Source organism: Rhinatrema bivittatum, chromosome 8 (genome assembly GCF_901001135.1).
Source record: "Rhinatrema bivittatum chromosome 8, aRhiBiv1.1, whole genome shotgun sequence".
NCBI classification, from domain to species: Eukaryota; Metazoa; Chordata; class Amphibia; order Gymnophiona; family Rhinatrematidae; genus Rhinatrema; species Rhinatrema bivittatum.
This window is the reverse complement of record NC_042622.1, coordinates 193,749,139-193,767,550: the sequence shown is the minus strand read 5'-3', so window position 1 is coordinate 193,767,550 and position 18,412 is coordinate 193,749,139. Positions and strand designations below refer to the sequence as shown.

General features: G+C 43.6%; 1 protein-coding gene across 12 annotated transcripts in view; it reads right to left on the bottom strand.

Annotated features, from left to right (window-relative positions):
- Nucleotides 1-2,948: 2,948 nt before the first annotated feature.
- CRCP (CGRP receptor component) overlaps nt 2,949-18,412 on the bottom strand; it is a 69,446-nt gene continuing 53,982 nt past the window's right edge. For 4 of the 12 annotated variants that reach the window (XM_029612921.1, XM_029612920.1, XM_029612922.1 and 1 more), the window contains one exon: nt 2,955-5,199. In XM_029612921.1, coding sequence (XP_029468781.1) covers nt 5,056-5,199 — 144 coding nt within the window. In that variant the 3' untranslated portion in view covers nt 2,955-5,055. Of the gene's footprint in view, nt 5,200-18,412 lie in introns of all 12 variants that reach the window. The other 8 variants (XM_029612919.1, XM_029612916.1, XM_029612913.1 and 5 more) reach the window with 6 other exon arrangements.

Here is an 18,412-nt window from a genome sequence, read left to right as displayed (position 1 = left end):
CCAGTAAACACCACGGATTCTTAATTCTTTATTAAGCATCTCTTAATACATTCTCTTTTTGTATTTATATATGAATTCAACCTATGAAAATGTGTGATTAAATGTGTGATTAAATGATAAAATTAAAAACTACCCAAAGGAGAGCAAAATGGAAATGAACGAATGTTCATCTGAAAAATATCAATAAATACCTACAGCGCAGGATGCACAGATAACTGCATCCAGTAGACTGACTTCACTGTATATGCTAAAAATCATACAAAAAATTGAATGTGTATGACCAGAAATACCCACTATATGTCTTGATGGATTTTGCATAAAAAAACAACCATCATCGCAATACAGTTGTGTAACTATTTTGAACAAGGTAATAATGAAACAATATATGACCAATATCTATCAAAAATAATGACCACGGTATGAAAGTGAAAGGAACAAATCCAGAACCCTAAAGTAATTAATTACTCAGACTTAGTAAAACTATAAAATTCACCACCCTAGTGAGTTTTAGTTTTATTCATAGATTGAATTTATATATAAATACAAAAAGAGAATGTAAGTTGTTGTATTTCTGTGTTTTAAGTATATGGCTACATTTCAGTATGTCTTTATTATTTAGTTTATTATTTATCATTTCAATTCATGTTGGTATATATGGCTTCATACATCTTAAATTTACTTACATGTATTTATTTGTTTATATATGTTTTATATGTGTTTTTAATAGCCCCTGAAGCAGCTCCCTCGAGCAAAACTCGGCCTGAGTCGGGCAGACCTGATGCTTAATAAAGAATTAAGAATCCGTGGTGTTTACCAGTTCTTTTTTTCTTGCTCTTGAAACAGTGCAGTGTCAGACACTGACTCACATGGACTTTAATTCAATCTACTGTGTTCGATAAAAAAAAAAAGTTCTCGTTCGAGTGATTAGTCAGCCTCATCACCGAAGATTTGCACATTATTGCCAAAGGGGTACATTTTAAAAAACAGCGCGCAAGCAAACTTTTGTTCTTGCACCAGGTGCAAACAAAAGTACGCTGGATTTTATAAGATACGCACGTAGTCGCGCATATCTTATAAAATCCGGGGTCGGGGCGCGCAAGGGGATGCACATTTATGCAACTTGCGCGTGCTGCCCATTCCACACCCCCCCTGCACCTACCCCTCCCTTCCCCTACCTAACCCACCTCCCCCGGCCCTATCTAAACCCCCCTCTACCTTTGTTAGGAAAGTTATGCCTGCCTCTGGCAGGCATAACTCTGCGCACACCAGCGGGCTGCTGGTGCGCCATCATCCGACCCGGGGGCTGTTCCGAAGGCCTCGGCCACGCCCCCAGAACACCCCCAGGCCGGCACCACGCCCCTGACACCCCCCCAGAACGCCCCGAACGTCACACCGCCCACCCAACATGCCCCCCCCAGTGAAGCCCCGCCGAGCCTATGCAAAATAGGCCCGGCGTGCGCAGGGGCGTTTTTAAAAGGGTTATGCGCGTACCTTATGCGAGTAACCCTTTTAAAATCTACCCCAAAGAGTCTACTTTTGCAGTACCAAGTGTTTATGCAAATTGTTTTTATTTGCACATAAAATTGATCAAAAAATGTTTTTCAGATTGAGACATTGCCTCGTTATGATAGCTGATAGTACTTAAACATGTCTTGTTGGACATAAGTCAAGGAAAAATGAATGCAGTCTTTGATATATGGTGGTCATATAAATATTGATGACATTTATTGGACTGTGTAGCTTGGGAGTAAAATTCCTTTTTTGTGGTATTCTTTATTTTATTCAAGGATTTTCATATTCAAAGTATCAATGTAAGTAAAGCGGGGAGGGGGGGCGGGCACTGTCTCAACACAGGTAACAAATGAGAGCCTCCGCATGCCACAGCTGTCCTCAGGAGGCTGGATTCTTCTCCCCAGGGCAATGGTCAAGCTTTTAAAGGTTCTAAACACCACATCCCACAATCCATCTTCTCTTATATCTGATTTTATGTGCCTGCTCCTCTGACAGAAATAGCACCAGCACCTGTGACTATCCTAACATAACATTTTATCCTTACTGCAGGTAATTACCTGTAATTTCTCTGGCCAGAACAGTTGCAGTGCTAAAAAAAAAAAAAAAGTCCCCTTCAGGCCACAGGCCTTCCCCTCACCGCCAGCATCGATTGTCACTTCTCCTTGGAACCACAACGGAAACCGATCCAATATGATAATGTAGCAACCAGAAGTAGAAGATTGGTAAAAGTTAAAGATTCTTTATCATCACACAGGCCGATACAGTAAAAGTCACGGGCAAGCGCCTGCTCTCCTGTGCACACAAATTCAGTAAAAAAAAAAATATTCAAATTAGGGCCCGCAGTAAAGAGAGGCGCATCCCTAGTGCCTCTTTTTTGACAGGAGCGGCGGCTGTCAGCGGGTTTGACAGCCGACACTCAATTTTGCCGGCATCGGTTCTCAAACATGCTGACTGCCACGGATTCGGAAACCGGACGCCAGCAAAATCAAGCATCTGGTTTTCAACCCGCAAGCTGATTTAAATTTTTATTTTATTTTTAGTTATTTTTTACTTTTGGGACATCCAACTTAATACTGCCATGATATTAAATCGGAGGGTGCACAGAAAAGCAGTTTTTACTGCTTTTCTGTACACTTTCCCGGTGCCAGCAGAAATTAACACCTGCCTTTGGCTAGACGCTAATTTCTGAAAGTAAAATGCGTGGCTTGGCTGCACATTTTACTTACTGAATCGCGCGGGAATAACTAATAGGGCCATCAACATGCATTTGCATGTTGTGGGCGCTATTAGGTTCGGCGGGGGGGGGTTGGCAGCGTGTTTTCAACACGCTATTACCCCATACTGACTAAGAGGTAAAGCTAGCGCATCGAAAACGCGCGGCTAAACACAGTACAGTGCGCGCCGATGGAGCGCACTGTTAACCTGCATTGGCCTGACAATATGTAGAAAAGTAGGCTCAACTTTAGCTGAGTTTCGCTCTTATGACCGAGCTGCTTCAGGCTACTATAATTATAAAACATATAAATTAAACATATAAAAACATTAAAAGGTACTTATTACAAAAAACAAATTATAAAAATAATAGTGTGTATTTTTATCTATTTTATAATTTGCAAAGTGATAACACAAAATTAAAATCAGATATACAGACACAGGAAGGGGCATTAACATCTGAATTGTTTAGAACTGTGGCTAAAAACTGGATTTGTGTAAACGACAAACTTCTTTATAATGCACAAATGTATACCTGTGATGAACAAAAACTTCCCTTTGATCACATTGATTTATTTTTTTCATAACCACAAACAATGTTCCAATGTTTGTCTTTGTACTGTTACAAATTCTATAAATGGAAACATGATGTCAACAGGGCCAATAATGTTTACCCAAGTAAAATTCATAGTAATTTGTTAATAGTAGTTAAATAAGGTGCTTTTTATTATTATCAATTCCAGCTAGATATTAAATGCCCAAATTAATAAATTAAACTATTATTAGAAAATGTTGTGTTGCCATATACAATCCATCAAAAGTTGTTCAAATAAATTCTTAAAACACAAGCCCTTACTCCATTAAGAATAATGCATCTATCTCCCAGTTACATAACATTAAGCTTGGTCATAAGAGCGAAACTCAGCCAGAGTCGGGCCTATTTTCTACATACTGTGATGATAAAGAATCTTTGACTTTTTCCGATCTTCTACTTCTGGTTGCCACACTTCTGCCTTGTCCATCAGGAATTATTGCTCAAGCCATCCATTTTCCTACCACAACCTATGCACACGTAGGACCTTTTGCTCATAACAAGGACTCGTAAGTACCATCTTTGTTTGCTTTCCATTTTTATAAACAATATAAAATTATGGTCATTAACTTAAAAAAATAAATAAATACATTCAGGGAGCCATGCCAGCTGCTCTTAGAATTCCAGTAGCTCAGGCCAGGAGAATGTCAAGGAAGAAGCCAACTTAGATCAAAGCTTTGGCCTGATAATATTGTTTAATGCAGGAAAGTTATAATAAATGTTTAATAACTGTCTTAAAATAATTCACATTTGTAAGAATCAACATTCCAGTTTCGTTTAGACAGTGCCAGAGATGTGATCAGAGAGCCCATTAGCTGAAGGGATTAATTCTGACTGCTCATCAGTTGATTGATAGGGTCACTCCTCCCCTTACGAGTGAACAGCAAGAATCAAATCTTCATGTACTGGACACACCTTCAGTATTTTATCCATGAAAGATGCTAGCTGTCTCTTAACAGAACTATTTCCAGTTGGTTTTGGGATGGGTGATTGCTGGGGTGCTTTTGTAATGACACTGATCCCTATGAAAGCAGCCGATTCTAAAGACATGGATCACAAATCACACATGTCATTTCCAAAGCTAGCGCTGAAAGTTCAGAGAGAAATAAAGACACAGATACATGGATTCCTGTGCTCTTCTTTCATGGCATCTCCCATAAAGACTTCTAAGAGACAAATTTAACTCCTATAGGCTGCAGTTGAATACAATCACCAATTTCTCATTAAACCGTTAGGACACAAATCCATCACTGGTGAGATGTACTGCACTTCACCAGACTCAGCCTATAAAGTAATATGCTGCAGTGATGTGCTCTTTTCCACCTCTAGATACATCAGCACGTAAATTACTGAAGTATCCATAACCAGTTTGTTCTACTTCTGAAGGCACAAGAAGAAATACAATTCTACTCCATTTCACTGCTCCATCTTCTTTTCCCTTTCTCCACAATGTCTTAATGTGTTCTGGACTTTTTGGTTTCTGATCTGTTAATAATAGGAGAAGTACACTGAAAGAATTGAGAGTCCAAACCACAGCAAACAAAAAAAAAATTGACAAACTCTGCTTTGTACAGGCTGAGCAGAGTCCATCCTACACCACTGTTGCATGCGTGATGCCACTGAATGGATGTGACCCCTACCCAATATGAAGAATGGGATCCTGCCTGGATATACACACAGTCGATGCTTGTTCTCTACTTTTGGGATCTAGTGCACAATTCCACATTGAACAGAGCATGCTATTGGTCCCCTTCTTCTTCAATGGCCATGTCAGCCGGCTCCTGCTGCTCTTCCTCTGGGTCTCCCGGCAGAATGCCTGTTATGGTCTCGATCAGTTCTTCAATCTGCTCTTCGGTTAGTCTTTCCTCGCTCTCTTCTATAATCTGAGGAGGAGAGGGAAGTTGTTATGACTTAAGGAATAGTACTCCACCTGCCAAAACCCCAAGAGCAAGCCACTTAACCCTTTAACATCATAAGAAATTGCCATGCTGGGTCAGGCCAAGGGTTCATCAAGCCCAGCATCCTGTTTCCAACAGAGGCCAAACCAGGCCATAAGAACCTGGCAATTACCCAAACACTAAGAAGATCCCATGGTACTGATGCAATCAAATAGCAGTGGCTATTCCCTAAGTAAATTTGATTAATAGCAGTTAATGGAATTCTCTTCCAAGAACTTATCCAAACCTTTTTTGAACCCAACTGCACTAACCACATCCTCTGGCAACAAATTCCAGAGCTTTGTGTGTTGAGTGAAAAAGAACTTTCTCTGATTAGTCTTAAAATGTGCTATTTGTTAACTTCATGGAATGCCCCCTAGTCCTATTATCCGAAAGTGTAAATAACCGATTCACATCTACTCGTTCAAGACCTCTCATGCCCTTAAAGACCTCTATCATATCTCCACCTCAGCTTTCTTCTCCAAGTTGAACAGCCCTAACCTCTTCAGCCTTTCCTCATAGGGGAGCAGTTCCATCTCCTTTATCATTTTGGTTGCCCTTCTCTGTACCTTCTCCATCGCAACTATATCTTTTTTGAGATGTGGCAACCAGAACTGTACACAGTATTCAAGGTGAGGTCTTACCATGGAGCGATACAGAAGCATTATAACATTTTCTGTTTTTTTAACCATTCCCTTCCTAATAATTCTTAACATTCTGTTTGCTTTTTTGACTGCTGCAGCACACTGAGCCGACAATTTTAAAGTATTATCCACTCTGATACTGGCTCACCTGTAAACCAAACTAGAATAGCGTGAGAGGTTATGTAACAAGTAATCACGCTGCAGCAAACAGGACTCTTCTACCAAGCTCAAACAACTTTGGGGCCGATGCAATACAGTGCAAGCAGCCGTGCAGTTTAACCTGCAGTTGGACGCGGGTTGTGTAAGTGCATCCACAGCGCCTTTTGCTATAAGGGATTAGCGCCTCCACAACATGCATCCAATGCACCAGGAAACTAATAGCACTCATCACATGCAAATGCATGTTGATGAGGCTATTATCACTCCACATGCAGTAAAAAAAAAAAAAAAAAGTGCATCCAATGTGCACATTTTTGCACTCAGAAATTAACACCTGCCCAGAGCAGGTGTTAATTTCTGAGCACCCCAAAAGGTTGTGCAGAAAAGCAGAAAATACTGTCTGTGGCTGTGCACAGATTAGGAAAACTGACGCCGATAAATTCAGCATCTGTTTTCTTAACCAGCGGACAGGCACAGACAGTCGAGCATTCCCAGGTGCCAGCCGTCAAGGAGGCGCTAGGGGCGCGCAATCGAACCTAGCGCCTCCTTGACAGCACCCGCTTTCAGCACTTTTTTTTTTGCATCGGCCCCTTTGTGAGAAATTTGGTTTTCTGCTTACAGCTTTCAAGTGCAATTGCCAAGATTCCCATTTGGAAAAAAGGAGAACATAGCACTGTAGAAAATGGTTAGGTGATAAGAGTAGAAATTAGATGCACTCCTTACAGACTTTGTCCTGCATGTAGATGATCGAGGGGTTAAAGGGGCACTTAGAGAAGATAAGGCCATCGCGGAAAGATTAAATGATTTCTTTGCTTCGGTGTTTACTGAAGAGGATGTTGGGGAGGTACCCGTAATGGAGAAGGTTTTCATGGGTAATGATTCAGATGGACTGAATCAAATCACGGTGAACCTAGAAGATGTGGTAGGCCTGATTGACAAACTGAAGAGTAGTAAATCACCTGGACCGGATGGTATACACCCCAGAGTTCTGAAGGAACTAAAAATGAAATTTCAGACCTATTAGTAAAATTTGTAACTTATCATTAAAATCATCCATTGTACCTGAAGACTGGAGGATAGCAAATGTAACCCCAATATTTAAAAAGGGCTCCAGGGGCGATCCGGGAAACTACAGACCGGTTAGCCTGACTTCAGTGCCAGGAAAAATAGTGGAAAGTGTTCTAAACATCAAAATCACAGAACATATAGAAAAACATGGTTTAATGGAACAAAGTCAGCATGGCTTTACCCAGGGCAAGTCTTGCCTCACAAATCTGCTTCACTTTTTTGAAGGAGTTAATAAACATGTGGATAAAGGTGAACCGGTAGATATAGTATACTTGGATTTTCAGAAGGCGTTTGACAAAGTTCCTCATGAGAGGCTTCTAGGAAAAGTAAAAAGTCATGGGATAGGTGGCGATGTCCTTTCGTGGATTGCAAACTGGCTAAAAGACAGGAAACAGAGAGTAGGATTAAATGGGCAATTTTCTCAGTGGAAGGGAGTGGACAGTGGAGTGCCTCAGGGATCTGTATTGGGACCCTTACTGTTCAATATATTTATAAATGATCTGGAAAGAAATACGACGAGTGAGATAATCAAATTTGCAGATGACACAAAATTGTGCAGAGTAGTTAAATCACAAGCAGATTGTGATAAATTGCAGGAAGACCTTGTGAGACTGGAAAATTGGGCATCCAAATGGCAGATGAAATTTAATGTGGAAAAGTGCAAGGTGATGCATATAGGGAAAAATAACCCATGCTATAATTACACGATGTTGGGTTCCATATTAGGTGCTACAACCCAAGAAAGAGATCTAGGTGTCATAGTGGATAACACATTGAAATCGTCGGTTCAGTGTGCTGCAGCAGTCAAAAAAGCAAACAGAATGTTGGGAATTATTAGAAAAGGAATGATGAATAAAACGGAAAATGTCATAATGCCTCTGTATCGCTCCATGGTGAGACCGCACCTTGAATACTGTGTACAATTCTGGTCGCCGCATCTCAAAAAGATATAATTGCGATGGAGAAGGTACAGAGAAGGGCTACCAAAATGATAAGGGGAATGGAACAACTCCCCTATGAGGAAAGACTAAAGAGATTAGGACTTTTCAGCTTGGAGAAGAGACGACTGAGGGGGGATATGATAGAGGTGTTTAAAATCATGAGAGGTCTAGAACGGGTAGATGTGAATCGGTTATTTACTCTTTCAGATAGTAGAAGGACTAGGGGACACTCCATGAAGTTAGCATGGGGCACATTTAAAACTAATCGGAGAAAGTTCTTTTTTACTCAACGCACAATTAAACTCTGGAATTTGTTGCCAGAGAATGTGGTTCGTGCAGGTAGTATAGCTGTGTTTAAAAAAGGATTGGATAAGTTCTTGGAGGAGAAGTCCATTACCTGCTATTAGGTTCACTTAGAGAATAGCCACTGCCATTAGCAATGGTTACATGGAATAGACTTAGTTTTTGGGTACTTGCCAGGTTCTTATGGCCTGGATTGGCCACTGTTGGAAACAGGATGCTGGGCTTGATGGACCCTTGGTCTGACCCAGTATGGCATTTTCTTATGTTCTTATGTTCTTATGCTGAAGATGGCTAGTCCTTTGGTTTACCAGTGCATCTAAAGAAGGGACTTGCATGGTCTGGAGAACTTAGGTACAACATCTTTTGATTATTATGCAGGTTGGCCCAATAAAAAGAAGTACTTCAAAAAAAAAACAGGAAAAGTACTGCAGACCAAACAAAACAGCTGCCTGAAGAGAGACAGGAATGAGAAAGGGCTGAGGGCTAGGAGTGGAGGCTAAACAAAAATTAAAGCCCAAACAGCCGCTGGAGTATATACTGGAGTCAGTGTGCGTGCAGAGCCATTACTAAATCAGACCGGAGAGAAAGCTTACGCTTACAAGACGAGCGCTATTTGCAACTCACACTGAACCAATTATGACGGGGAATCAAGAAAGGGTGAGGGAGAAAGGGCATTTCAAAAACATAAGCAGCGATTTATGTTTTTTTGCTGGCTCCAGCAATCTTTTGTTCTGAAGGTCTCCAATCTCTATCCATGACAGCTTGAAGACGAGAGGTGGATTACGGTCCGGCTATTTATTTATGCAGACTGCATGGGGTTGTTTTGGGGGTTTTTTTTTTGCAATAATTCTTGTAAACATCCCATTATTTTTGCTGGATTAATGAAGCAGAAAACAGCAGAAGAAAAATTCAAACCGCCAGGTGGTATTTTATGACTGCAGATGGAAAGCTAACCTTCTAATACAGGATTTTTACAGCAGCAATACCAGTAGCAATCCTAGGTCCTCTCTCTTGTTTTCCTTACAATAGATTTTATTTCCTATGGTTTTGGGTGTTTTAGAAATAAAAGGACATTCCCCAATTCCATTTTTGCCACTTAATATTTTGTAGTGTGTTTGGCCTGCTCTTTTTGCATTTCTGGCTCAATCAGACCCAGACGCTTATTGGGCTACAGCACCATGAGCCTTGACTCAACTACTTGGGGCATTTTTCCCCTTTTATTTATTAAAAAAACAAACAAACAAAAAAACAACTCACCTTGGAGCTTATTCTATCCACAGTTCTAAGCAGGTAAATTAAGCTGCACAATAGACAGGATTGTTTGTTTTATGTCTAACAAAACATTAAAAAATTAATATCATCCCTCTCCAAAATCAAACCAACCTTTGCAGTGACAATCCAGGGGAGAAAGGGTGGGAAAGGGGGGGGGGGGAAGGTGGAGGCAGCCACAGACCAGAGCTCCCTCCAGAATACAGTAATCTGTGTCTGCTAGGAGTCATCCCTGGCGCTGTAAATGCCTCTGAAGCAGCCCCGAGAAGCAGAATCCTAGAACCAAATTCCACTCTTAAACCTGGCAGTGCCACTGAACCAGTGCAGGCCAACGACTGTAGAAAGGATTGACCCAAACCAATAGTGGCACAGGGCCGGCCCTCTAATCGTTTCAGCTTATGCAGTTAACTTGGCCAAGCCGTGCCATCAGAATCGGCGTACAGTGCTGCCTTCCAACTTGCTCAGTGGGCAGGACGTAGAGATAAGAGATATTGTCTGAACCAATCCACAGCTGCAAATGGGGCTTTATCATGATAACCCCATTGAAACTGGCTGGCTAGATATTGGCTGACACTTAGCCGAAAGCAATTTAGTAGCAGCAGCTTTGGGTACGGCAAACCAAAACCTAATGTGCTTACACATTAGAGGATCGTGGCATCTGCATGGAGTCCTAATCAGGATTAGTACAGTATTTTACATTCATAATGTAGCACTGGACATGTATCTACAGAAGCAATTGGGAAAACAAATTGATAAGAAAAGTTAAATTGGGAAGAGAGAAGAAGCCAAACATGAAAAAAAAAAAGGTCAAGAACTCCAAGTGGGCTGCCTCAAGGAATAAGAACAGTACTGCACTGCAGGAGATCCAATGTGGCCACCCTTGTAGGCAGTGATGGAAGAGGTGACATGCTTTCACCCTGGGAGGGGGACTGTACTGCTTTCATGACCATCTCTCCTTCCACTTGACGTAAGGATTGACAAATGAGGGTTTCAGCCTCACTTCAGCTTCCTATTCACCTTTCCCGCCGAGGGTCACGTGCCCAGACTCTACCATCCAGGGAGGATGATTGGAAGGGAATGGAGGAAGGGGCATTTAGAAAGAAAATCCTGAAAAAAAAAAAAAGAAACCATACAATAAAGAAATAGACAAATCGAGTGAAAGGATACCATTGCTGCAGGAAAACCACAAGTCTAAACCTCTCAGTCTAGAAAGGCATTGAAACAAAAAAACTTCCCTACTACAAAAAGTAAAGCAGATAATAGCCTTCCAAGTGCTCTTTCAAAGAATAGATTAGCTTTTTGCAAAGAACAGATATGGCTTACTTGATAACAGACGAAAACACAGAGTAAACCAAGTCTTTAAAACCTATGGTAAGAGCCCCAGCACTTCCCGTCACTCCAGTAAGGTGATTGGCTTGATCGCCTTGTGCCCCAGCATAAAATATCACTACCAAATGAATAATAAAACCATAGCCTGCTGGCACCAGTACTGTGATAGGCCTACGCCTCCCTTTCATGCAGTAATAACTCTAAGCAGCTTAAAAGCTATGCTCCAGAAAAGTCACACACAGTACTTCAGCGTCCTTGATGGTAATGGGTACATTAGATGTGCTACACACTAAGTGAAATCCCGTGTTTCTCTGGCCTTCGAGGCAGATGGATTCCATCAGGAGTTGACATACGGTATTAAGCCACTATTATTTTTACAGGCTGTACAAGGCATTCGTCCAGCATCTCAACTGAGTTGTGTGTTTGGAACGGCTGGGATGTCTTAAGACGTAGCTGGAATGAGGCCATGTGCTCCTGTCGGGGGCGGGGAGGTGACAGCTCCTGCTAAGGGGTAATAACACAATCCACCTGTTGAAACGATGGTGTTGCTACCATTGCAACAATTGCCCAATTATAAACAGGATGAGAAGCAAACAAGATATATATAAAAAATACAAAAAAAACTCATACAAACAGAGGGTATAGGGTGGCTTGCTGATGAAACACAGGCATTCAACAGCTTTTAAGTTCAAATCCAGCTCCTCTGAAGAAAGGTCAAACGTCATTAGCACCAACAGTTGTTTTGTGAAACGAGTTAATGATGCCAGTTTGGTTCCCAACAGAAAAAGCCACAATTATAACTATTGGTGCTCACTGGGAAAGGATTCAGGGAGGATGGAAGAGGAAGCACTCTTGCTAGTGTGACTGACCCAAGACAAGGTTGAACCACTACTGTACATGCTTGAGGCCAGTTTTCATTATATATATATATATATATATATATATATATATATATATATATATATAAATAAATGTGCAATGTCTGCATGCTAGGCACTGTCAGTCATGCTCCAAAGATCAAAATCTGCACAGCTTTTTCAGGACATTTACTGATTGAATTTATTTTCTAAAGGTGTACGAAAAACATCCTGCCAAAAAAAATAAATAAATAAATAAAAATGTTCCTTTATCACCTCAACTTGAAAACGACATACATTAAAGGTGATTTTCCCCAGGACAAATAGATGGCAATTTGCTTTGGGCCAGATTTTAAATCTTGCGCGTACAAATGTACACCCGATTTTATAACATGCACGCGCTGCCGGGGGTGCGCAAGGGGGTCGGTGTGCGCAAGGGGGTGCACCGAGCCTGAGGGGAGCCAGATGGCTTTCCCCATGCCGTCCAAAGCCACTCCGAAATGGGAGCGGCCTTGGAGGGAACTTTTCTTTCGCTCCCCCTCACCTTCCCCTATCTAACCCGCTCCCAGCCCTACCTAAATCCCCCCCCCCCCCCCACCTTATTTAATTTTTTATGCCTGCAATCTTGCACGCGCCGGCCAGCTGCCGGCGCGCGAACCTCCAGCACAGCCGCTGAGCCGGAGGACTCAGGACCGTCCCTTCCTGGCCGGGGACATACGCGTGCCTCAGAGCCTATGCAAAATAGGCTCGGCCTGCACAGAGGTAGGTTTTCGGGGTTTACGCGCGTAACCCTTTGAAAATCTACCCCTTTGTGTTTCGGGTGGGTACAAACACGATTATCCATGTAAAATGGTGTTCTGGCCATGTAAAAGTATACATGCACTTTTCCCCCATTAGCAGAAGCGTGCACACTGATTCGGTATGCAGTTGTCGCTCTGTACTCTGTGTAACACGCATACTCTCAGCCACTGAAGAAAGGAAAACGCCCAGGTGTGGTCGGAGGTGTGAAATTAGGTATGCACCTGTCTTTTTCCCTGTCATTTTTGACTGCTCTTGCACACTAGTCAAAGCATTTTGCCTTATGAGTCAGTAATAATGTCAGTCAGGTCTATTCTCTCAAAACCAATGAGCAATAAGGACTTGATTTCTGCACAAGTGCACCAGAAACAGCAAGAGATTTCGTCGGCTGAAACCTAATGAGCCATTCAAATTGGAGCTGCACAACACTAAGGCTTACTGTTCTGGCGAGAGCTTACACTTGCTGCTGTGGGAAGACAAAAAAAAAGGGGGGCTTGCCCTTCGAATTGCAAAGTAAAGCTAGGAACAAGACTGGCAGAGGGAGAGGGGACGAGGTCATCTGTAGTGTCCTCTCATTCTCCGCAGGGGAAAGCATGCAAGTCACTAATGGTGGTTGTCTATTCTGCAATATCTAACCAAGGGGGTAAGCTTACCTGAAGCCTAGGCTGCCTATTTTTTTTTTTTTTATGTAACTCAGGCACAAACTTGAAACATTCATACAGGGCCCTACTGTAAAGGACAATTGGTTCTTACCTGCTAATTTTCATTCCTGTGGTACCACAGATCAGTCCAGACTGCTTGGTTTTGCCAGCAGATGGAGACAGAGAAAGTTTTACTGACACTGCAACATAACCTGAGGTGGCACCTGCAGTCCCTCAGTATTGATAAGTACCCAAGCCAAGATGGAAATAACACCAACCACAACAACCAAGTTACATTCCCCTGAATGAGCAGTGGGAAGTTGAAAACTCAGAACAGGTAACCTTGGCTTTAACAAAAAAACATGCAGGACTACATACAAAACCTGCACCATTCTTCAGAGTGATTACTGTAACAGATCGAGTGGACTCTCTGAATCCAAGACCTCCTCTGGGCAGGAGTCTGGGCTGATCTGTGGTACTACAGGAACAAAAATTAGCAGGTAAGAACCAATTTTCCTTTCCCTGTATGTACCCAGATCAGTCCAGACTCCTGGGATGTATCAAAGCTTCCTAAAAATGGGGTGGGACAGAGTTCTGCTTGAAACACACTTTCCCCAAAGTCCCTTGACTCTGGGGCCTGAACATCCAAACAATAATGCCTCGCAAAAGTGTGCAAATTCTTCCAAATAGCCACCCTACAAATTTTTTGGGGCGACACCTGTTGACATTCAGCCTGGGATGCTGCCAGAGGGCCGAATGAGCCCATAACCCATTCAGAACAGGACGACCCTGACAGACGTATGCCAACCTTTAACCACCATGCAATTATGGTCTTCAAAGCTTTACAATCCTTATTTGCACACTCCATAGAACAAAAAGGTGATCTGTTAGCCGAAAACTGTTAGAGACATCAAGGTACCTCAACGAAGCACGCTCAACATCCAAGTGTCTTAACTCCAAGTCCACTCTGACGCAACTTGTCCTGAACAAGCCAACTCTTAAGTGGAAGCGGCAGATGAAACTGTTCCAACAACAGATTCCAGCGGGAAAGCAACGCTGACTATAAAGTTACAATGAGTGAATGCCCATGGAACCAACTCCAACGTGGAGGCTACAGAGCCGAGAACGTGCAAGTAATCCCAGACCCTGGGAACCTGCTTCCGCAGCAAAGCTCAGACTTGTAGCTGTAATCTGAATAAGCGCTAGTCAGTGAGAAAAATCTTCCCCACCTTGGTATCAAGACGCGCCCCCAGATATTCCAACACCTGAGAAGGGGAAAGATGGCTCTTGGCCTGATTGACAATCCATCCTAATGACTGCAGATGCTGAAGTACCACATCCACTGTCTGTTGGCAAAGGAGCTCTGACTTCGCTCAAATCAGCCCATCATCCAGAAGAGGGAGGACCCAAGATGCCCTCCCTCTGGAGAGCTGCCGCAGTGACTACCAACACCTTGGTGAAAGTCCGGGGAGCCGTCACCACACCGAACAGAAGGGCACAAAACTGAAAACGCCGTCCCAGGCATTTTATGTACATCGCCCAGGACATGGGCTATTAATAAATTCAAATAAAAAATAAAGGATCATGAATCTGAAATATCTTTGATAGTCTGTTCGGATTCCTATATGCAAATATGCCTCTGTCAAGTCCAGAGCCGAAACGTCACTTCTTTCTTGGGAACGACGAAATAAACTGAATAGCAGCCTTTCCCCTGGCTCTTCTAGAGGTATGGAAACAACTGCTCTCAGCAACCACAGACGGTTGACAGTTTGTACTACGAGTTTCTCTTGTATGAGCAGGGTAAGACTATGAACAAATCTCTTAGCGGACGAGCAAACTCAAAAGTGAAACCTTGTCTTATCACGCCCAGCACCCACTGATCCAAATGTGATCTCTGCCCAGCCCTCAAAAAAAAAAAAAGGAAAAAAAAAAGTCAACCGACCCCCTACCACTGGTACCAAGGAGTGGACTGGCCTTGCATCATTTGGCAGACTTGGCTCCACCACTCCCCTGGCTAAAGCCATCTCTATTTGAGCTACGCACGCAACAGGACAGATTCCAGGTCAATTGCCATCCAGCAGACTGGCTCTGGGTGCCCCTGATAGCCCTGCTGGGCCAGAAAAGTTTATCATCTCTGAAACGAGAGCACAAAGGTAGAGACCCTTTCCTTTTAGGCTTATCCTCAGGCAATTTATGACCTTTATTCTCCCTGAGAAGTTTGATCATCTCTTTTAAGTCTTGTCCAAAAAGCAGCTTCCCTTCAAAAGGCAAAGCTCCCAGCTGAGACTTAGATGACACCTCCACTGACAAGTTCCTCAACCAGAGGAGCCTCCTAGCCGAAACTGCTGACATCAGTGCCTTCAAAAAAGTTCAAATGAGTTTGTATAATGCACCGGCTCCATAGGCTACCACAGCTGCCAGCCGCTCAGCCTGCTTAGCCTCAAGATCAGACATGGCCCTGTCTGCCTGCAACTGCTGAACCTGGTGGAGACCTGCCCTTAGCATAATACTGCTGCACACCGCAACCCATATGCCAAGGGCGGACACCTCAAAAACCTTTTAGAGGTGAACCTCCAGCTTCCTATCCTGAAGGTCCTTTAGCGCTGTAGCACCAGGCACCGGAATGGTGGTCTTCTTTGTAACAGCCGAAACTGTGCCGTCCACCTTCGGTACCTTGGAGATCCAGAGTATCCTCCGGCAAGGGGTACAATTTGTCCATTGCGCTGCGCACCTTTAGGCCCGTCTCAGGAGTATCCCACTTCCTGAAACCAACTTCTTGATGGACTTCTGGAAAGGAAAGACCCTCGCTGGACCTTGGAGACCTTCCATGACCAGGTCCACCCCCTTCCTGATCCGAATCTTCCTATGGAGGTTCTATCCCCTCTTCTTCCAGAACATGGGGTATCAGGGGGCCTGACCCTATGGCCAAACCAGTTTTGGCTCATTCCTCTCCACAGCCGGGCCCACGCCCCAGTGCTTCTCTTCTGCAGCCTGGCCAATATAGTGATCTCTGACCCCTGCAGTGCTTGCACCTGCGGGTCCTCATCATTCTCAGAAAACTGAGGCAGGGACTCTCTGAACCCTTGTGGCCTCCACAGCCTTAGCGGGTCCAGCCCTCTTCGCCGAACACGGGCACACTGGGGACTCCTGGCCAGCCTTGTACTGCCCCACGGCTTTCCTGGTCAAGAAAACCTTGTGCATCAAAAGCACGAAGTCAGTAGAAAAAATCTAAAGCATCATCCAAGGCTCCCCTGCTCTGCCTCATCACCAGATGCAGCCCCCGGAGGCCCTATAAGCTGGGGAAAGAGGCGGGAGGGATTCCCACCTCCCACAGCCCGAGAAGCAGCTGCGAAAGTGAATAAAATGGCTGCTGTTCCCATGCTTAGCGGGAAGGGGCCATCCACTGCCTGCCAGGCTCGCACCACCTCCCCGATGCTGCTGGAACGAGCACAGACGACCCCTCTCCCCCGGAGAGGCCCTGAGTGCATCGGCTGTCGTGGGAGAGACGCACGCACACGTCCCCGCTGAACTCCCAACTAGGGCCACATGGCAACACCGCGAAGCCCCGGAACCCCCAGAATGCGCGACAAACCAATAGCTGCCAGAGTGACCCCTGGGGAGACTGGCAGCAGCGACCGACAGAGGACTGAGGGACAAGGAGACCCACTCAATCAGCCTCAAAAACAAAGTGGGTTTTTGGTTTTTTTTGGAAACTATTTCTTTGTTTGGCAGCCTCATTAAAGAAAGACTACTTCCCTTTAAAGAAGATTGTCTGCAGGCTCCGACTGTCCTCCTGTGAGCAAGGACGAGAATGGCTTACATTACCACTGAACTATAGCAAATACAATAGTATATACATCAAAAAGCAATAACTATCCCCTACTCACAAGGGTCTGGCACAGTTAATGTCTAAACATTCCCACAACCACTACCGACAAAGCGCACAACATGCTAACCCTCCCAACTCCCGCCTGAAAGAGGTCCCATAGGGGCAGCTTCCTTTGGAATCGTTCAGGGGTGACCCTTCTCCCACAGCAGGCCAGCTCTTATGATCCCCTCAAGACTACATCAGCAGGAGGGGCAGAGCCAACGCATGCAGAGTCAGGAATTCCGCCAGATGTTTTCCCAGAGCTGGGAGGGCGGAGGAGGGGGGGTAAAGAGGTAGGGGCAACCATCAGCTGCAGCTCACCCCTCAACCATGCTTCAATTTCTTGTAAGAAATAAAACAAAAAGCACAAAAAAGAATAAAAAGCCAGGCATTAATCAAATTAAACAAGCCTTCAATATAAAATAAAAAACAATCAAATATTAAAAAAAAAAAGCATAATGAACTCAAAGTTTAAAATAAAAATTTTTTTACTTTTGAATCCTGGTTTTGATATAGATTTTTATATTTTGTGACAGCATTGGTTTAATCTTTGAAGAAAAACAACCTTTAATAAAAATAATTTTACTACATTTTGTGTATCAGGGAGGTCAATTTTCAAAACAGTCTTACACTGGTAAATTGCCCTCTCTCACTGCAACTACAGTACGCTGTGTTCCATGTCGCCTTTAGAGGTGCGCTCCTGGGGACATTTAAGCCGGGTTGGAAAAGCATATGTGTAGATTGCATCTTCATGTCTACGTGTATCACACACCATGAAAAAGGAACCAAACTAAAAGGGCAAGTCCACAGGTACCCCACACCCATGACAAGTTTCAAAGTTAAAGTATATGCCTGCTTTCTCTTTCAAACTCTGTGCAGTGTCCACAGGGAAAAATTAACTGCAGACATTATCCAAAAGCAGGCACGCTGAAAAAAATCACCTCCATTTTTCCACATCTTGCTTACTGTAGGGTCTTCACTCCAATTTTTTTTTTGAACTATAAGCAGAATTTTGCCAGTCCACAGAATGGAACGGATCACCACAGCACTCTGAATTCCTCAGGCTTTCTGGTCTCACAGTCATTCTCTGACTCTTTTGTGGACTTGCTCCAGTGAATCTCTTTGACCCTACTTCTTGCCATCATTCACTGCCTGCTCCTTCCGCGGGTCTCCTCTCTGTCCCAGCACATATTCTAGTCCCGTAGTTAATGGAGTCTCTCACAATTACTGCAGCATCTATCTGGAATGCCTCCTTTGCCTTTCCAGCACTCGTCAACCCTTC